Below are 22,385 nucleotides of genomic sequence, written 5' to 3' on the forward strand. Positions count from 1 at the left end.
CACACCAGCTACATTAAGCTATCAGGGACTGCTGAGCTATTTTACAGCTTCACTGTATGTAGTTCCTCTGGTAAACAGTGCAGGGCATGATGTCACCCTTGCTTAAAGCAATTTGTTGAGTTGTAAATATCAGTAATCAATTCCTGTGACTGAATCCTGTGACCTTGGGTGTAATCCATGACAGTGCTGACTTTAATGTATTTTCTAGCCTTAGCAGAAGTACTTTTAGCTGCCCTTTCCCATTAACTTCCCATCTCACTAATAAAAAACGAAGAGAATTATATTCACCACTTCTGCCAATTTTAACCGAAAACAGTTCTGGCTAAGGTATATTAAACATTGCACTCTAACAGATGTGATCTCCTGCTAGACCTTGCTAGGAGCAGCAGGTCCTCCTTGGCCTTTGCTAAAGCCAGACACACGTTACAGCCTGGGGTCACTTGACCACAGTTTCAAACTTGGATTTAAGGGGCTTTTTACTTCTGCCCAAAGCAGCACAAGGCACCTGATGTGTGTGTGAGAGGTTTCACTGGGACACTTCTGCCTCCTGCACCTTGAAGGAAAACTTCCTTCTTTGAATCCTGACTCTTCTTCCTGCCTCTCCTCCATCAAACTTGCATGCAGGCACTTTTGAAAATCATTATTACTTGTTTCCATTTGATCATCTCCTCAAGAAAAAGCAATACTTCGCAGTATTTATTTATTTATGTATTCATTTTATAGGTTTTTGGAGGAGTTTTAGAGAGGATGAGTGGAGACAGACACGGCAACTGTCAGACAGGAAGGGTATTTGCACTCAGAGGGTCTTCTTCCTACCATCTGAGCTGATTCCAGTGCCACTGGCCCACACCCTAGTAACTGAACTGCACACTACAGAACAGGGGCCAGTAATCAGTGCTGACCTGGCCAGGATTCCTCAGCTCAGGGCTGCTGAGCTCTGACACTATTGCAATGCTGTGTATGTGCATGCTGTTTGAAGCAAGGGCAAGAGCTCAGGAGCAGAATGTCATCTGCCAAAATCTCTCTTGATGCCTTTCTGAATGACATGAGAAATCTCTGCATATTTGGTTTTTCTTCTAGACTTGTGCTAGAGCTATCAGTGTATTCAGAGGTTGATACAGCCTTGTGGAACTCCTAATCTCTGTGTTCCCTATGGAGATTTTACACATGTAATCCTCAGTTCTGGGCTTTTACTCTCGCTGGCTACAGCAAAAATCCTCATTGCTTCACAATATCCTGGTGAGAAATTGATGTTGCAAACTTGACTTTCACCTTTCCCCGTGCTGCTGCACTGCCTTCAGCATCTCTGGCCTCACAGCAATTTCCGTCCAAGTGCCTTGGCACTGTTGGTTTCGACAGATGCATCAGGCCTGTTCTTGTGTTGTGAATGTGATGGGCAAATTGCAGCTCTGTGGCTCGCTGTGCTGAGTGCTGTGGAGTGTGGGTGGCAAGGATCTGCGAGGCTGAGAAAGCTGTTGGAAAGTTTGTTCCCTGGAATCTGAACTTCAGATGAATAGTACATACTGGCTGTAATTTAAATTCAATCAATATTCAGTTAAAAAATAAATAGAAAGCTTTTTAGATCAGTGATGTAAGGGAATGTTGGTTCAAGGAAGTAATTACATATTATGTAGAAAAAGTCAATTTAAGTTCTCAATAATTTACTTAAGTGATTTACTTGACTGATGTGTTGTCTTGACCCAATAGGGCAGAGTAGCAGACACTAAGTTATGGCAGAGCTCCAGCAAAACCAGCCGCTGTTACTGTCCGACATAAATCATTAGCAAATGTCTTGTTCCAGGTGTACACAGGTGCTATCTTAGAAAAAAACAGTGATAAATTTTATGTTTGTAAACATAACTCTGTCAAAAGCAATCCTGTTTCTGGCAGATGAAGATGTTATCCATCCCCCTTGGTAGGGCAATATACATCTTCAGGAAATAAGGTTCCTAGTGTGTAATTAGCTGAAATTGGCAGTCCATAGGGCCAGGGATGTGTGCTGGTCTTTGCTTGGAGAGCTGTGGAGGAAGCTGCCCTCTTTGCCAGTACTTCACGTATGCACAGGGACAGCTCCAGGAGTGGCTGTTGCTGTGCGCATGTGGCCCCCACCAGCACTGCTTCCCCAGCTGAGCCACAGCTTCCCACAGCAGGCTCTGGGCTTCGAGCAGGGGTTAGTGTTTTTAAGGATGCTCTTTGGACTTTCACCACATCACACGCAGTACGTGTGGGAGACAGATTTCAGTCTGTAGCCATGACAACAATGCTGGGAATGCTGCTTTTCCCTTCGTTGTACCTGTGAGACACAGACTCCTTTTAAAATTTACCTTCTGTTCTATGTTCTTTCCTTAAAGTTGAGAGTGAACTTTAGCTTGTGAAAAGATGAAACCCCAAGTGAATTGCTGATGCCTGGGTAGGTGTGCTGAGCTGCTCAACTCAGTCTTGAACCACAGTAAGTATAAAAGTATAACAGGGAGTCCCATATGTTCATTCCAGATCTATGTGAATTCTGCATTTAATCTGCTGCTCAGTTACACTACAATGCCTGCTGGTATTCCCGGGTAAAGTCGGGGGGGTATAGAACCATAGAACCATAGAATCATAGAATCAACCAGGTTGGAAAAGACCTTTTGGATCCAGTCCAACCATTCCCCAGGACTGCCAAGGGCATCACTAACCTATTGCACTGAAGGCCTCGTCTACACAGTGTGCAAACACTTCCAGGGACAGTGACTCCAGCCCTGCCCTGGGCAGCCTGTTCCAATGCCTGAGCACCCTTTGGGGAAGGAATTGTTCCTCAGCTCCATCTAAACCTCCCCTCGCGCAGCTTGAGGCCATTTCCTCTTGTCCCATCCCTTGTTCCTTGGGAGCAAAGCCCAGCCCCTCCTGGCTTCATTCTCCTGTCAGATAGCTGTAGAACTAGCCAACATGTTAAAGAGCTTCAAGCAACCCATGAGTCCCCTGTTACACACCAGGTTCCATGTTTTACTCTCTGGAGTACTTATCACAGCAGTGCTGGAGGTGTGTTCCCTCTCATGCTTCAGGAGAGCCTTCCCTGGGCAGTGGGGACAGGCAGTGTTCAGAGCAGGCTCAGGGGAGCACATCAGATGTGGGCACCTGCAGCCATCAATTTCTGAACAGTTTTCCACTGGCACTTCTGAAGCTCTGATTATACTGTGAACTCAACTAAAACAGAGGAAAAAGTGCCCCCTCCCACCAAAAAAACCCAAACCAAACCACTTTCCCGTTGTACTCCCTTGAAAATTAACATTGCACTGGAATATGATTCAACTACTGCATATTCAGCATTAACACTAGCATTCATGATCTCCCTTTAATTTGCATGGACTGAAGGTCAGCAGCTTTAGAAAGAATCCCTGGAAGAAGCAGAAAGCTCAGGACTGAGCAAGAAAACTAGACATGTAGTAGTTGGACAGGGGGGTGGTGAGCAGCAAAATACAGGGACACTCTTCAATTGAAAATATAGGTTTACAATCATGACATGGAAATCTCCATTAAAAATAGTCAAATTGGGGACTCACACAACCCAGTAAGCCTCTTCGCTGTGGAGACTACAACAAGTGTTTAGAATGGAGCAAAAAAGGCTACCAACTGTTTTCCACACGTATTCTCCCAGAAACCTGTAGTTTAAAATCTCTTAAACCTGGTGGTGTAACTAGATTAACATTTGGGACCTATTTACTGTGGCAGACAAACAATGCACCTCTGATCGATTGTGGGCCGGGCTTAGATTTCAGATTGTAGTCAACAAACTTGCAGTTAAATTAACATGATAGCCCTGAAGGATGAGGGGTAGTTTGTGCTTTACGGATAAGAATAGGTGTTGAAATTAGTTCTCAAAGAATTAACCTGAACTCAGTCCTTTCAGTTTTCCAGTCTCTTCGTAAAGCCTATAAACACCGCAGACAGGGCTTATGTCATTAGTCTCTTAATGTTATAAACATTTAATGAAGTTAAATTCGAAGTACAACACGTCGTAAAATCGATCTGATCTTGCTGGGGAGACAAAGGGAAGAAAATTGTTTGAGTCATTTGGAAAACAAATTAAGAATTATATTCACTTAACTTTGAGGTGGGTGAAAAATTGTGACCAAGACAGATAAACCCATTCTATTTCAAAGGAGAGCAGTAGCTGGGAGCAGCGGAAACCTCTCGCTATGCTAGATGCTGTCCAACATACATTAACACCACCGTCGGTGGCAGGCAGCCCGACAGGAGTCACTTGGGAGATGACAAGTAGCACTTTCCTAGAAATTGGAGGAATTTCACTCTAAACATTGCTGCTTGGTTGCCTCTTCCCCAGAGCAGATACTGCAGCAGCTGAAAAATTCAGTGCTTTTGACCATGTCTTCACTGTGCCATCCACAATAAACTTGTCAAGGGGACGTTCACCTGCCCCCAGCGTTGCTCCTGTTCCCTTAGGCATGGTCTGCCCTCTTTGGCTCTCCAATGCTGCCTTTCTTGGCTGCAGGACAAAGCTATTCCTGCTATAAATGCCTGCGAATGCTTTCTTATAATTGGCTTTCTAAGGAATATGTTGGAGTGTGAGGTTCTCTCCCCTCCTAGTGAAGTGGGAGCAAAGGGCTTTACGGGTAGCCAAATCAGTTTCCTCACACGGTTTAGCAGCACCCAATGTCCCCTCAAAGTGCTAAATGGAAGTAAAGAAATAAATAAAAATAAATAAATAAAACCCTATTAGCAAAGGATTACTGTGTAAAAATCTAAGACAAAGAACAGGAAAAGTGAAGGGGCAACGGACGTGTTAAAATGCTGCAGACAACAAGCTGCTCACAGGAAAGTGTATTTGTCCTTTCTTTTTCAAACTCATTATTTATTTTCTCTATTCTTCAGGCCTAATGTCTCACTAATGAATTCCAGGGGGATTTTTGAATCATGGTGATATCATGGGTTAAACCCCTTCTCTACTTTTTGAATGTAAATTCTTTTTGACATTCTTACTTATCGGGGAGCATTGACTTCTTTCCTACAACAAAACCAAAGGCTACTTGCTTTTGCATAGTTAACATTTTGCTAATGGGTAGCCAAGATTCTCTCAGCAGCTCAACAACATTTTCTAAAGCTCAGTGGCGTTGTTGTAGCAACTGGTGGCTGATCTGTGAATAAAGCAGATGTCATTGTGGCAGGAGAAAGGGAGAATAATCTATCACCCGGCCAGTACCTCTCCTGCCCAAACAAGTCATCAAAATGACACCTTTGGCGTGTAGTCACTAATGAAGGGCTGTGTACCACCCACCTTATCTCATCTTGTTATTATAGAAACCAACATTATATGTGTTAGAAACACTAAGAATTTCTCAGCCCAGCTGTCCTCGTGGAGGATACACAGCTAGGATGTGCTGAGGCACTGACAGTTTGCCAGCTTCCTTTTAGGCTTTGATTGATTTTGCACTTTCGTCCAAGCTGGTCTGACCTAAATAAACACAATATATATTCTGGGAACTGTTTTTTTCTTTACTGTTTAATCTGAATTCAGCTCATGCGGCTTGCAACTAGACATGGGCAGACGTCAGAGCATTCTGACAGGTACCCGAGCTGAGCAGGAAAGGAGGGGCAAAAGCAGATAAATTCCCTTCTCAGAAAGGGTTTAATCCTTTTGGGGGGGTTGGGGTTTTTTTTTAAGCTTCCATTCTAACTCTCACGTTTTGTACTTAGTTGGTACAACTCATTGACCCCAGAGAGTCACCTCACACCCCCCTCAGTTGGTGGCAGAAGGTACAATGTGGTTTAGCACTGTCCCATGAAACACTTTCCATTAGTATTTGCTAACTCCTGTATGTGCTTTCAGTGATGCAGCATCACAGCAACTGGCCCCTGCTTCATGGAGACCCTCAGGCTTTGCACTGAGCTTCAGCTTGCCAGAGGCTGTTCCCTCTGCAGAACTGCTGTCCACATCTTCTGACTTAGACTCTCTGCTACCTCCTTTGCCTCAAATCATTGTTAATCGTTTGACTTCAGGAGACAAAACACAAAACCAGGTTTCTACAGTCTCCCCAGTGCATGACTCATACTTATTGTGGAGGTTATATTAATTACTGTGTGCTTAGCATCTAATGAGGCTGAGAGGGAGTCTCCTCACTTCAGCTCCATGGAACACGCAGTGAACCTACTACATGCAGTGAATATATTTCCAAACCATTCAAATCTGAATATGAATTTTAGAAAAGGAGGCAGCTCAGTCATTGCTCGAGCTCCTTAAAACAGGATGGCAAAAGCTGAGAAATCTGGGTCGGAGTCTGAATTCTTTCACAGACTTCTTTGTGCCCACTGGCCAACTTCCTTGTGCTTTGTGTCTCCTGATTTCCTGTCTGTTTATGGGGATAACAGTGGCTGACTGAGGCTGGGCTCAGTGCAGAGCACTTGTACAACTTGACACCTCAGCATTATAGAAGGCCAAAAGGAATTATCCTGATTTTTTGGTATTAAATTGTGTATCTTCAAGTCCTGTGTGGTGGCATTATGGTCTAACACTACCTGTACTCTATCTTCTCGGTCAGTAACTTCTTCCTCAAGATACCAGGTATTTAATATCTTGAGTAGTTTAAAATAGTTCAGATTAAATTTAAGTCATTTCAACAATAAGCTCCATGTGGACAAATAGTGCATATTTTCATGGGCTCACGTGCAAAAGAAAAGTTGCTAGGAAAGAAATTAAGTGCAAGAAACAACTCACAAAACAGGTTTCTTGCTGATTCAATGGAATAGATGTTTGGATTTGGCCTGAGCCAAATGAAATTGTGCTGTGAGGTGTGTAACAGCTAGGCAGGCTTAGCTTTGGCTAAAGTCTTTAACTCTGTTTTAAAAAGCCATCAGGGCAACTTTCTCAATTGCATTGAAAATGTGAGTAAGGAGGACATGGTATGTTAGATGGCTGGAGTGATGCCATATTTCTTGTACTGGTCTGAGAACTTAAAGGTACATTGTGAGAGATTGAATGTTTTTTCACATTGAGTGTCCTCCTCTATTGTATCGTAGCCCCACATACAGGCTAAAAAACAGGACACATGAGCCGTCAATGACTGGGAATGGACTGGACAGCTTATAAACACTCTAAAGAGAGCTAAAACTCCAAACGCTTGGAGAGAATAAGACAACAAGTGCATACATGCTGCAGGCATGGGAATGGGTAAGTGAAGCACTGCAGTAACAGCAAGTTGTGCATAATGTGTTGGTCCCAAGATAAACTTCTGTGCATTCTTATGCGTTAGAGGCGCACAGGTCTTCTATGCTGGTCCTATTGGGTTTGTGAAGTACACAGGTTTTCTATGCTGGCCCTATTGGGTTTGTGAGGTACCACTGGTAAATTGTTTGTATTGGCAACCACAAAATCAGCTGTGAATCTGGTACGATATATACTACTTGTATTTTGAGTGTATAGGGAGAGGAAAGCTAGCATAGGAAATACAAACTAGGGCTAAGTTTTCTGAACTAAGTTTGACTGTGTTACTAAGCATAAGTAAATGCTGCAATGTTGATACCACCCTCTTTACCTCATTTTGGGGTTATTTTTGTGTGCACATAATCCTGGGAACATTTCTCTAATGTAAGTATGATCTCATCTTCTCACAGAGGTATCAAACCTCTTTACAAAGAAAGGCGTCTTTCCTAAAAAAAGTGGGATACAGAGATTTTGCTGACAAAATTACAAGATCAAGGTAAAGAATTACATAAACCTGAGAGCACCAGTAGTAAACATATTTTGCTACACTTAGAAGTGACGTTTCTTCGGGACTTGTTTCTGACCTCCAATTGCAAACTACGTGATACATACTATAGGTGAATCTGTGAATATGTAGTAACAAAATGGAAAAATCAGTAATGTCACAGAGCCCCAAAGTATCAAAAGAAGCCTTTTGGCTTTTACTGCATTACCTCTGGACAAGAGAATCACAAAGTTTTGGTGTCCTTCTTCAGACACCTGGAGTCCTTTAGATCCAAGCGCATCTCTTCATCATTTTGACTTATTAATCCAGAGGTAGGGTTCCCTCAATTTTTGTTCAAGAGTGCTCACATTTTGAGAAATTACTGGTACAATTTTGACCAGAAGAACGTGAATTGGGTTAGCAAATTGGGTCACTCGCCATGGTGACAACTACCCAAAATGAGCGTCAGTTAAGGAAGAATGTTTTGGAATCTAGATGAGCTTCACCATCTGAAGTTTTGCTGTGATACAATTCCTGCACTTGGCTCAATTTTGAACAGTTTTGGAATATTCAAGCCTGACTCAGACTGTACCTCTGTTGGCTGACAGCAACAGCATCTGCCAGATTTGGCCAACTTTGTCTAGGCACGTCAATCGCTGAGGCTGCAGGATAGTCCTACCAACAGCAGAGGTGGAGAGCTTCTTGTTCAATTGACTTCTTGGGGTTACGAGTTGGGTGCAGAGGGCTCTATTAGTTAATACACTCATTTTGGACATTCACAGTGCATATTTCTCATACCTGTTCTAATGATAAATGTAAAAATGTCAGAAATTAATTTGGACATATGCACCCCGCCTGTACTGTGTGGTGTTTCTGTATTCACCACACTGATTTTCAAGTGTAGTAAGTTAAAAGCAGTTCTATAATCCACAAATAAGTCATTAAGAGCCTTGTGTAATATGTTTCAGGTCCATTATTTTCCTTTCCTAAGTAACTATGCACCCTTACAGTAACTTTATCAAATGATCCACTTGAGAGCACGTTTTAAGGATGTTTTCAGTTTAATTATCACTGTTGAAAGACATATCTCCATTAGGTTTGTGCATACATGGCAAAGAAAACTTAATCATTGACTGATTCATGTTTTATGTAGGTACTTCTAGTATTCAAGCTAGCTGTATTCAGGTTAGTTGTCCTTTTAAAAAGGCTGAGAGGTAAAATCTTTACAGTGTGCTTAGGAATCCCAAGGCAGAACTGCTTTATTCACATGAACCCAGGTTCTGTTATCAAGTGAGAAAGTGAGATTGCATGAATAACAGCTTCCCAACTTGCAGTTATGCTTGTTCTCTTATACTTCCTACTCCTCTTACTCCTCTTACACGTATGTTTTCTTTAAAAGCCTCAACTGGGTTATGAATGTGAGCAGCAATCCAGCGCTTCCCTTGGTTAGTGGAGATGAAAAGATGTGTTTTCTTTTGAGAGCTGTATTGTTCTGCAGTTGTGTGCATTTCACTCCCATTGTGTGGTTCTTCACCAGGCAGACATAGAGCTCTTCTATCCCTGAGGACAAAGAACAAACTGTTGGGGGGGGGGGGGGGGAAGGGGGCAGGGAATATCTACCAAGTTGTAAATCTTTCTCCTTCTCCTGTTCATTCTTCGTGCCATTCAAAACCATTTAGCCAATGAATAGTTAACTCCAGACTCATGGCAGATTCTGATGGGCCAGGTTTCTCCTGTCTAAGATGACACAGCCAAATTTCCAAGTAATTTCTAGTTGAATCCAGCATTTTCCTTGCTCTTTAGTGCATAGTTCCCAGACTGTTCCTGCAGTTATCAAATGGATATTTTCACTAATTTATACACTGATCGTACTCAATGCTGTAAAATACAGGGGAAATGTGGATCAAATTCATTTCATCGTCATCCAGTTCTTTATTATTGTCAGTAAAGCTGTTTAAAGTTATTTGTCCTTCAGTTACTAATCTGCTAGCTGTACATTGCACATTGCTGCTTACTGAAATAAAGAGGCAGCAGGACTCTCACAAATTCTTCTTCCAAGGTAAAAACATGCTGCAAAGTAATAAGTTGTAAAATTACTCTAACCAGTAAAGAAAACACATTTTTGACTGTGATATGGTATTCACTAAGTAAAAAGCCAATACAAACTGGGGGAGGAAGGGAGATTCCAATTTTAAACGTTAGGTCTGAATTATTGAACTATAACATATTGTTGTAATTAACATCCATACTGTATATACTTCCATTTTATGTCTTATCAATCCTTGATGCATGGAATTTAGGATTAAAAGCAGTGACTCAATTGCGCCCCAAATTGCTTTTACATTGCTTTATACTGACAAGTCATAAGTTTGAAAGTAAATTATGTTCATAATTTTAGTTTGACACCTGTGCCGGTGTCTGAATTGCATAAAAATTCTATTTTAAGTTGCAGTTCTGCAAAGAAACTCTCTATGTAATCTTAATTATACATTGCATGCTCAGGTACTGCATGGGCTTGCGTTCTTACACAAATGATGCATGCAAGAAGTAAGTTAAAACAAGGAAACACCATGTCACACTCAGACAAGTTCTAAAAGGTTAGATCTTTACAGTGGAACTTTAAAACATCTTTTGTGATACTTTTATTTACTAAGAAAACTCCTCTGGTTTTGCAGTCTTAGGTGGGAGTTTTGCCTCAGAAAGATCAGCGGACACAAGATAAATCTGTACCATGTCCTTGTAAGGCTCACTGTTCTCACAAGGAGTCAGGGAACTGCACTGCATGCTAGATGAAGGTTTGTCTCCTTACTGATGCCCCTCTTAGCCTCATTAAAAGTGTGAGATCCTGTAGTCTGGAAGCAGAGAAGAATCTGGTCTGTCCCAGACAGAGCATGCAATATCATCGGTTTCTTACCAGATGGAAAATAACATTAAAATTATTTTTTTACCAGTCACTAATGTGTCAAGCAGGAGAAACAGAATGATATTCACCACTCAAATAGCTGGAGAAATTACAGTGATAAAAAGGAAATACCATAAAGGGAACACAAAATGGCTTAGCAGGACTCTGACAAGCAAGTGAGTAGTCTCTAAATTTGCGTAGATGTTTTTCTGAATTCCTGAGCACTGGCCTTCGGGAGGGAGGGTGTGGGGAGGGGGGCAGAGAATAATGTAAATGCCAAAAAGAGCTGGACAAAAAGTAAGCTTTGTATCCTATCTATGAGAATCAGACGATGTGTGTCATGCTAGTTTTTACAGTCATAGTCTACAGTCTTCCACTGATTAAAATCAAATTTGACAGTAACACAATATAGAGGTTTAACTGACAGCACACACAGCACTTTTGCTAGTCATAACACCACAGTTTAATGACTGACGCATGTGGGAAGCTAATTCGGATTTTGCTTTACTTGAATGGGATAAATGAGCATCCAGTTCATACCAATGAGGAATTCAAGCCATGTGACAGAATTGATGCTACAGACCCTGTTCTTGTTTTGCATATTCTGCAAAAGGAGCTGCAGGAAAAGAGCCGGTTTGTACACACATCCAGGAGAAAGGTCATTCTGCTTCCTGACACATCCACCAACTGCAGCTGAATGTATCCAGCTTGCTGCTGCTGTGTCCACAAACTAATGACCCTTCCTCTGTTAAATAGCCTAAGAATTACAAATTGTATGCCTGTTTTGAGAAAAAGTACAGGTTGAACAAGCAGACATAGTATAAATAAAATATTTATATAAAAATAGTCTCTTACAAAATATACTCTCTTATCCTATGGTTGATTTTTCCAAAAGATGGAAGTTTGTCTGGATTTCCTTTTTTTTTTTTTTTAGACATATTCCAAACAGGATTTTGTAATGTTTCTTTCTTTAATGGAAGGAAAACCACCCCAAAACTGGTAAAGATTTGTAACCTCTACCACTTGACTTTTGTTCCAGACAACTAGCAGCAAACAGGAGAAGACAAACAAACAGACAAACGAAAAACCCCAAAACAACAGTGTGTGTTTGTGTATGTACATATATATATATAAAGATGCCAGCTTTTGTACTTAAACATCTAGTAATGTAGAACACATCCTGCAAGTCCAACTAATAGAAATATCCTAGTGAAGAATAATATATACAGCTCCCGTTTTTCCTTGCTGTTTCTACAAAATTATTCCACAAAGCCAGCTATCTACTTTAATTGCAGAATAGATCCAAAAATGTTGGTAGAGTTCCTTTTAATTAAATAAATTAATATTAGTTTTATCTGAATAAATTGTTAAATATTGCTATTATTATGCCGGTGTCCCAACTCCCTGTGCTAAAATCTGCAGCACACACACACACACAAGAAAGGCAGATAAAGCAGTGTCTACAGAAACCTTCAAAAGTTCTACTCGCTGTAGCAGATGGTATGAAGTGGAAAGATGGGCAAGAGCAGCAGAAGCTTTTCACGAGTGTAGAAGCCTAAATCTGTGTCATCCACACACTCACATGGGCAGTTCACGACAAGGCACTGTCCATCCCATCCTGTGCAAAGCCCTTTTTGAGGATTTCCCCTCTGCCCCTCCCTGCTCCTTGTTACACTGAAGTTTTTCCCCATGTTTTCCAGACCAAGAGTTAGTTGCCACGCTCAGAGCTTTTCCTCTGAGTGATGTCTCTTCACAAAGCAGTCAACACTTCTTGCTTTAGAGGTGCACATTAACTGAGATGATCTTTTTTCTCTCTGTTTTGTGTGTCAGGTGGCTCAGGGTGGGAGTTCTTTGTTTTTGTTTCCTGGCTGACTTTCATAAGTCTGAAATGTGTATTCACAGAAGCAATGAAACATGAGAAGAGAGGGCTCCATTCATCAGCATTTCTTCTGGGAGAGCAGGTCTTTCCTACAGTCTTGTGTAGGTACTTTGAGTGCATGTGCAAATGTATTCACGGCCAGGGACATGCCAGCCTGCCCAGCCACGTGCTCACTTACAGGTATATACTTCTGTCCTCTCACTGCAAGTGTTGCATTTGACATAGCAGCACCAATGAAATTTGCAGTTGCACTGCCACACTCTTGAGTACTGGTGTGTATTGTAACCTCGACCACAGCACATGAGATCGCAGCCATTGGACTGCTGGGCTGTCTTGTTGCACATCCTGCCCTGTGTTCCCACACTGCCAGTGATAGGGTCTTCTTCACAATAATTGGGAGATTTTTCTATGTACACTAAATCTGTATCCATGGGTTTGCGATAGGAAAGTGGCTTCTTTATTTTCAGGAAGGTGGGACGCTTGTTACGACTTGCCCTCACTGGTTCGACTTGAACAGCTTCGTTGTATTTGTCCTTAAGGATGTAGCCCAGCTCCCGGAACTTAGGCAGAGTTGTCCAGCATGTTTTAGTGGTACAAGATCCTGAGACCCCATGGCACTTGCACTCTAACTTCATGTTTTCTTCCAGAATCTGTATTTGGGAGAACAAAGAATGACGCATTAATACAAGCAAGAGTCTCTTCAACAGGGTTATTTGGTACATATTGAACGACAATCACAGATGGGTTTGCTCTCCAGCATGAATTGTCACCTCATGGGCCACATTCCCACCAAAGCTGGGGCTTTTGCTTGCCCAGTGACACTGTTGTCCCAGGTAGGAAATGCTCACCAGTGTCAGCTGAGCATTGCTGCAAAGCTCATTCCCCATTTGCACTTCGAGTTAAGCAGGGAAGGAAACTTTTCCTAATTTCACAGCCCACAGAGCAACAGTAAAATGGGACTCTCCTTAAACACAGTTTTCCATCACTTTCATTTCCAATAGGAATGCACAGTGCTTCAGATTCATCTGGTGTTACAGCTCCTGACACAGGGCAGTGAAATTAGGAACTGGCAGAATATCACACTATTCCCTGCAATGCCACATGCAGAATGCTTCGAAAGTTCAACAATAGGTACTTGAACTTGATTCTTGTAAACACAGGTTAAAACATAAACTGCGTTTCAGTTCTTGCACCTGGACATGATATCGGCTGGTGCAAGATAGGAACAAGCAGCTAAGCTCTATCAAGGCTTATTCTTCTGTTGGTCTCACATCAATCAGCAGTGTAGAGCAGATGATAATTTATTCATGTAGGCATCATCTGTTCTAAATATTGCAAGCTAATGCTCCGACTTGGAAATCTAAGTATTATTTTAATATACCATAGTTATGTTATTTGCACTTTCTGGAGGGTTTGAAGTATCTTGTGTCTTCTCACAGGGATCACGGAGAATACAAAATACCCCAGCTACTTTTAAGAAAACTAGGTCTGTCTTAGTGAGTAAAGATGAGGAATAGGTTTCATGTTTTGTCATCAATTCTTGTAAAAAAAAATCTACGCCATTCATACTGTAAAAGCATCTCAAACACCTGAACCCCCTGGCTTGCTCCACCCTGTCACATGTTCTCTTCTTTGTAGGGGTATCTCATGCTTACACCTGAGCTGTCACTACATTCCTTTTGAAGATAACAAGCTTCATCTTTCCTTCCACCTTCCCATCCTTGACACTTTATCCTTGTACCTTCTCCCTCCTGCTGCTTGTTCATCAACCCACTCTGCCAAATGAAACTGAAGACCAGCTCAGTCCCTGCTGTCCATCCTGAGCCTTATAACTGACCTCACTGAGCAGCTACACTGGGTCAATGCTAGAAAACACCTAACTCCAGCAGTTAATTTCCCACTGGTCTTTGCCTGAAAGAGGCCATAATGATTTTGATGATTAAATTCTGCCTACACCAGCAGATCCCAGCACTGGAAGCACAGCCAGAGGGATCATCTGAGTTCAGGGAGTGGCCACACAAGTTTTCCCCCGAGAAAGCCCAGCTGATCCCCACAACTGACCTGGGCAGCCTACAAGGGTTGGTTGTACCTTTGTACAGTGATACAACAACTTGAATTAATCCTTTTTTATAACCCCTCTTCAGTTTTGGACATCTGAAAAACTTACCATTCAGACGCTGGCACTGGCTGCTGCTCCAGCCTGCGCTGAAGGAGCCACGTCCAGCTCGAAGGCTGGACATGTGTCCTGGGACTCAAAAGAGTAAAATCTCAGCATAAACCAGGGGTGGCAAGGAGAAGGAGCACAACTGCAGATCCTAAGTGGTGCACTAACCCTGGTGAACATAACTCCATCCTGCTCTTGGCAGCCTTAGAATGAGTAATTTAGAGACTGCATGTAGTAGCTTATTATTCTCACACCTTTTGGTCTTCAGGCTGTTCCCATGTCATCTAGGCACAGTAATTGCTATTGCCTAACCTTAGGAGAGTTTGTAGCTGATTCTTTACTTGTTGTTCTTCCTCTGCCCCTCTTCAATGAAGACAGGGATTTCAAAGGCATTAAAATAGCTTTATTTTTAGTCTACGAGTAAAGTGTCAGCACATGTGGTCTGAAGGCAGGATTAAAATCCTTAGAAAGTATAGGTCCAAGACTTTGACAGATGTGAACTTAGTACATATTGGGTCACATTTCGTGCTACTGTTTTTAGGTTAGTTTTCCAAACTATCTATGACTGCCCTAAAACTCAGATGTGAGAAACTTTTATACTCAGATCTACATCTTAACTTGCAGTTCTGCTCAAGCTTTGGCTTACATTTCCATTATCTTGTTATCTTGAGTTTCTCAGCCACTGCATGCTTCTTTTATTGCTCACTCATTTATGAGGTAGTACGCTAAGAAGATAGATGAGGAGAGGGAAAAGGAGTTATAGCACAGAAACCGGAAAGATCACATAAATTCTTTTAGCCTCATTTGTACCTTTTTAAAATCTCTCTTTTTTTAATTTGAAACTAGCCAGGGATGCATTTCTCAGCCCTAATTCAATCCCTGCTCATGTTCAGGGGCTGGACTTATATCCTGGTACGATGTTCAAACTTGCAACAAAATATTTCTCCCTTGCCTGCCATCAGGATCCTCCAAGTTGACTTGAAACATTAATACAAAATACATCATGTGTCATCTACCCAGGTAGAGGTTTTTTCCTGCAGTGTGCTTAAATAGCCTAAATTGCCTTTCGGTCTGTTTCATTAACAGCCTATTACAGCCAGCAACCTCTGAGAGAATTAGTAGTTCCACTAAAAGAGCTGAGCAAGCGGCTGGAGCAGTTCAGCAACTGGGCAGCCTCTTGTCACGTGTTGGGCTCCTTCTTGGGGTGACATGATGCCAACCAGGATAGGCTTCTGCTTTCCTGGGCTCCGCTAATGCTGGGCACAGGCAGTTAGGATAAAAAGGAGTGAGTTTATGTGGAAATGAGAAGTTTGAGCAATACTGGTTGAACCAAAGTGCCAGGGGTCCTTCCTAGATGACAAAAAAATTCTTGGAGAGGGCAGAAGGATGAGGAAGAATGCTGTCCTTTAACTCTGTGCCACATTTATTGGTTTGGTTTGTAGGTGGCACTTTGTAAGGTTTACTGGCCAAGCTACACGCTGTTGGGGCTGCATCTCCAATACACTGTGCTAAGATCTGCCTAATTTGGGGCAACTGTACTCTGCGGCTGAACTTTCCCGTTTAGTTCTGCCTTTTCTAACCCAACCTCTCTACCTTTGCCTCACAAACCCTTTTGTAGGTTCTGTTCTTGTCTATATAAACTCCTCTTTCAATGTGCTCTCTTTCAGTGTGGGGTTTTCCAAATTCAGCCAGAGATGAACTGACCCTACAGCCCTTAGGAAATAGGCTATGTGTAACTTGAACTGTCAGTCTTCAGCAAAAGCCTGCAGTGTTGATCTGATAGTTCTGTTGTACTGTGACATCAGCTGCTTGGACTATTTGTTTTGCATTAAAATATGTGGAAAGTGGTATTTTAGTACCATTCCAGTAGCCTCTGATGAATCAGTGCCTTTACAAATCGCAGATGAGACTTAAAAAGAGAAGGAAGAAGATAAACGAGGGGATTCCTTGCATAGGGACAAGAGGCCTCAGTCTTTCCCTTGATTTCCATGAACCAAAAGAAATGCTCTACCCCTTAAAAACTCAGTCTGGTTAAAACCAGTAAGCGTTCTTCACCTGTCAAGACCATGAAGGTATTAATACCTTTGAAGGTATTAACCAGCAGCTCTCACTTTTTACATTAGATTAAAACTTTATATATGTTAAGACTGACTTTTCCTAAAACGTAAGTGCCTGAAGGGCACAAAATTTAAACCCTAGATCCTCCGTTTCTTACCAGATGACCATATCTAGCTCTGTCAGCCATGGAAAGTAAATCTGTATGCACCAGTGAATGCTCTGAACTGGATTAAATGTGAACAAAGAGCCGGAGTTCTTTTAGCTTTGTCCACTTTTTCTTTGAGCTCCTACAGTAAACTGTCAGTACTTGTTTTTCTCTCCCTCTCCCCCCTTGCCATTAGCCTCTGGGAAATAGTTTGTGTGAAGAGAACTTGCGCTGGCCCTCTCTATTGATGTTATCTTCAGATATAGTACCTTTGGCCATTGCCATCAGCAACTTAACATGTTTTTTCTTCACCTTTGGTTTTGCAGAGAATGTGGAGGGTGTATTGTGTGAGGGTGGCAAGCGCAGATCTGGAGAACCCTGCAGGCCAGGAGCTGCATGGGCTGGCGCTGCGGTCCTGCAGCAGTGGCCAGGGCACCTTGTAGCTGAGCCAATGGGCCTGGTTTCCAGTGAGACCAGCAGAAAGTGCTGGCTGGTGTGACTTGGCACTGGAGTGGTATTTGTTCTCAAGTGCTGCTCTGCAGCCATATCAGAAGTGTGCCCTCTGAGTGGTGGGATGGGTGCTGTGGGTGTTTGGGTCAGGGCAAATGGAGTTGTTATGTGGCTGGTGTGCTCAGGAACACGGGTCACCCTCATGCAGTGGGTGTTCTGAGCTCAGTGTCTCTGTTACCCAGTCAGTCAGTGGTGTGTACCACCTTGGTTTTCCAAATGCATCTGCCCAGGCAGTCTGAGACCCCACATGCCCACTCACATGTGGTCAGGTACTGGGAACAGCCCTGGGTTTGGTCACGAGAACTCTAAAACTCTTGGTGCCAAAGCTATCCCAAAGGACTTACATCTGAAATGCAGTTACCATCGCACCTCCAGCACGTTCTCCTTCACCAACAGGATTCCCAAGGAAACTAAATCCTGCCTCACAGTCAGTACACTGCCCATAGTTCCTGAGGCCAGGAACCCTTTACTGCTACATCAGAAATAACTCAGACTCTAGTCTACAGGTGAAGCAGATATAATGAGTGAGACAACAGACAATTCCTATCCCACCAAGGCCATAATCTTTCCTAATTTTGTGTGACACCAGATCACCTGGATCAGGAAATACCTGTCCCCTCCGAGGGCCTGAACAATTACCTTTACTCTAAGTGAAAGAACCCACCACTATTGGCAAAACAAGAGTGTTTTTTCACTCTGGAGAAGAGCATGCCAGGGGCTGGGGAGTGGTCACACTACTTCTGTGGGGTGGGGAGGCCAACGGACAGGCACAAATCTGCCCCTTTCAGCTTGTGGCATATGAGGACTCATGATTCGTATTACTTTCAGAGGCAATTTTAGCTGTAAGACAAAGCTACTCAAAATTCAGGAATTATATTAGAGATGTGGGTTTCTGATTTTGAAGGATTCATTAAGGAAAAATACTGTTTAAAGCTAACACAGTAAAAATACATACAGTAAAGCCATGTCATAGTTAGTGTTTGAAAGAACTAACTTACTTGAGAACCAAAACGATGCTGCTGTTTCAGTAACTTGCAAGATTGTCTTAACACCAGAGCTCTAAAACTCAAGGAAATAATACTTGGTGCTTTTTGCAAAACAAAATGATTGCAAAACAAAAATGAACATGAGAGAGGATAAACCAAGAAACACTTCTGCTGAAGAGAAACTCCCTGAAAGCCTTGAATGTCAGAAACAGCATAATAAAAAAGTACTCTATTTCAAGCTTAAAGTTAGCAAAGGCATATTTAAATGGAAAAGATTGATTCCCATCAGTGGATAGCTATTCGCTAACTACATTAATAGAGCTTTTGTAACATGTGTTCTGTAGAAATACAACATATTTTACATTGATATCCTATGGTAAACTAACCAGGGATGAGTTTGGAACCAATTGTGTCCCATATTAAGAGTGACTTATTCCAGTCTTTCATGTTTCATTTGAACGTATTATGAAGACCTTATTAGGCACAGCCAAAATATCTTTTTTTCCTTTTCCTCATGTTTTTGATTAATAAATCTGTGCAAACTAACAATACCTGAAGTCAGTATCAAACAAATGCGATAGGCTGAGCTGCGACTAGCCCAGAAACACGACTGCCCTGGCAGGTTGAACCATTTCTTCATTACAAGAGACTTTTGGTTTCAAATACAAAATGACTGGGAAATCACCACAGCATGTGACCTACATCCATCACATCACCACTGCACTTCCCTCAGACTAGGGCTCTAAAGAAAATCAGGCAACATGCTGCTCTGAGAATGAATAATGAAGACTGCCAAGAGAATGCTGCTAAATGACCGCATTCTGGAAGCCTCACAGGTGGGTGGTATTTCCCAATACCACCATCTACCCTCAGGAATGGAAATCCTGCTTTAAAGAGCAGAAACGCTTTTTCCAGATTCTAAATCATGAGGTCCTTAAAAATTAAGACTTCAGAAATTTTGTGCTCTCGTAAGTTTGACCTTTTTTATAATATTGCTGCCTTTTCTCTGTGCCACCACAAAGCACTAGGCTTCTTACATTACTTATATGCATTTTATAGAGTTTTATGATTATTTTTATACTTTCCGTGGTGGAATATTGGTTGTCCTTTACTTCAGCTTTATAAAGCAGTTGACTATATGCAGCAATGATTTTGTAAGTGTGCAATACATTAAATGTACAATACATTAAATAAGTAAAGTCAAAAATACACATTAGACTTTCTGCATGGTCACAGCACTTGTGCCCTGTTGTCAGCACATGCAAACTGAGTGAGATGTGCTTCTCTTTCCCTTTGTATTGTTTGAATTAGAGGACAGGAGACCTGGTACCCTTCATTCAATGACTAGCACTGTGCAGAATAGCAAATGAGCACTGAGAGCAAGGCCAGTAAAAGCTGAGAGGAATGCAGTAAAAAATGTTTTCTGCTGCATATTTTTCTTTTACTTCTGATAACCTTCATGACTTACAATGCACTAAATCAATTTATCACCATTTCTGGGACCAGAAGCACCAAAAGTGCAGTAGAAAGTAAATGTCACAGGATACTTTCATTGTTGTAATTTTTGAAGAATAGTTACACTTAGCATAAAAAGGACATAAGTGTTTGTAAAAAGAGACATTTAATAAGGCAGATTCTCAGACAACCTAATAATGCTCTTCTCAAATTAGACTATAAGGCATGGCATTTGCCTTTTTTCAAGCTGTAGGAACTGCTATGTGAAACAAAGAGGTGTCTTAATATTAAGCTTTCTGTTGCTTCCAGGGGTCCTCCCAGGAGAACACCTTATACCCCCCCATAGCTGGTCCTAGGATGAACCTCTGCCCAAACCCTCACAGTTTTGCAAAAGTAACTGTGAGAGTGGATTCCATGTGTGTGGCTCAGAGTCTGTATCTAGCTTGCTCATTCCTCAGTACTTTTCTCTGACAGCTCTGCAAATCTAATCATGGCCCGTGAAAGTCAAATAAGGTTCTTAAGTTTTTATTTATCTTCATCAAGATAGTGCTTGCAGAGATAGTAGGCATGATGTGGCAACACCTGATGCTGATAGCTCAGCAAAATCTGATCTGGATTTGCGAGGAATGATACATGCAGAAATCCACACGGGATTGCCACGTCAGGCAATCCCTCCTTGGAGCGGGTCTCATGCCAGGTATTCTCTTCTCCCTCTCCCTTTTCCATCGTGTCTGATAAGAGCTGCAAGCTAGCCTGTGGGATTCCTTGCCTTTTTTACGTCCTTCATGAACACATTCCAGGTTTCTTTCCCCAGAGAGAAAATACCTGAGCCTTCATCTCTCTGTCTCTGGTCAACAAAATAGGAATTGAAACCATGAATTCAGGAGCTGAAATTGTAAGCTTCAGGTTGAGTTTTGCAGACTCTTAAGGGACGTGCTGGGGGACAAAGTTCTCTGTGTAATATCAGATACAAAACCCTCTTCCCACCCTTCCTCCTGTTGGCAGGAAGTCCAGCTATAAAAATTCTTCTCAACTCCAGATTACCAAAGTAAAGCTTAGGTAAGTTTTCTATCAGGAAATAGGCTCCAAGTAGCAAGTTCCTACTGTCTTTTGGCAAATAGGCTGTGAGATGGAGTGTTCCTGGGATGGGACTTTGTGCCATCCGAGTTGCTAATGACAAAAGATCGGTAGTTGACAGTTGGCTTGACAGCTTATTGAGGGGTTACTGCTGTGATGGCTCTTTGGTACCTCTGTCTGCAGGACTGGGCTGACCCACACTTTGGTTTTGTGGATTTTTCTATGTCAAAGTAAGGCAAATATTTTAACAGAAAAAAAAATGGAAATAATTTAAGAAACCAAGTGTCAATGTGTGTGATAAAGTACTTGTTTTTAAAAAATAACTCTTGGGAGACACATTATCACCTAGATTAGACTGGATCAGTGCAATGCCAAGGAAGTGTCATCATGGAGGAAGTTTAAAGATCAATCATAAAAAGGAACTTGGAAAAAATAGTGCAAAAAAAAAATCTGGTTTCTTTTAATGTACTTTCACTATTGCTGGAATGTAGCTGAATTGTCTTAAAGACACTCAGCATGTTGTTTTCTATTCTCTATTTGTTTAAGTGAAGCCCCTCACTGAAATGGGATTGTGAGATTAAGGGAAAATTTATCTAGAATTGTTATTTGCTGCTGTCCAAGCAAAACTGACACTGTAGATATGATGGATTTTAGCTTTTGAAATACGGAATAGTCCTGTTGTCTGGCCTACATGGGCACTTTATACAATGAAACTAAAATAGACTGGAAAAGGAGAGGGTGTTACACAATTACAGGTAGAGTTGGTGGTTATTTTATATAATTTACCTTTCTATCATTACAAAAGTTTTCTACAGTACGTATTTTCCTCTCCAGAAAGATACTGGATAGCATGTTCATGGCAGAAGTGAATAAAATATGATCAAGGAGTTTTGAAAATCAAGAAACAATACGGTGTTCACTGCTACCAGGACAGTTTACCAAGCAAATGAGACAGCAATTTTTCTGGATTTGGACATGCTGTCAACATAACATTTCTTCTTTGATCATATCTACCTTCCTACATTTGGTTCACTAATTAAAAATTACTCCAAAATACTGATACTTCTAAAACAGGCCTCTCTGACATGGTGATCTGAGCAGTATTTTGCCATATATTAAAAAGATGACAAATGGCCATTGTTAAAAATGCCATTTTCCCTAATCCCTACATCAGTCTAGGAGCTCAGTCCTGTAGTCAATGTATGGATCAGAGTAATGAAGTCAATGACATCTTAACTGAGTGATGTCTGCCAACCCTGACCTCTTTGAAGTCAATATAATTCTTCTAGCATCCTGTGTCCAGTGTGTCTGGTTTTAGTTTTGATCTTGGGACGGTGATCTTCATCCATACTCTGGGGTTCTAAATGTCAATGCATCAAGCTGTCGTTAAAATGTAGGATGGAGTGTTCAGGGTTTTTAAAAGAAAGAAAGTAATGGTGCCTATAGTTCATATTTTAGCATGCTGTTTCTGAAGAAATTGGAAGTACTCCCAGATAAGATGAACTAAACTTATTTACACTCCTCATTTTG

At 41.7% G+C, this 22,385-nt stretch overlaps 1 protein-coding gene across 1 annotated transcript in view; it reads right to left on the reverse strand.

Annotated features, from left to right (window-relative positions):
- Positions 1-11,066: 11,066 nt before the first annotated feature.
- Positions 11,067-22,385, reverse strand: part of WNT7A (Wnt family member 7A) — a 38,893-nt gene continuing 27,574 nt past the window's right edge. The window contains exon 4 of the mRNA XM_065687531.1: positions 11,067-13,110. Coding sequence (XP_065543603.1) covers positions 12,631-13,110 — 480 coding nt within the window. The 3' untranslated portion in view covers positions 11,067-12,630. The remainder of the gene's footprint in view (positions 13,111-22,385) is intronic.

Source organism: Lathamus discolor, chromosome 7, assembly GCF_037157495.1.
Source record: "Lathamus discolor isolate bLatDis1 chromosome 7, bLatDis1.hap1, whole genome shotgun sequence".
NCBI lineage: Eukaryota > Metazoa > Chordata > Aves > Psittaciformes > Psittacidae > Lathamus > Lathamus discolor.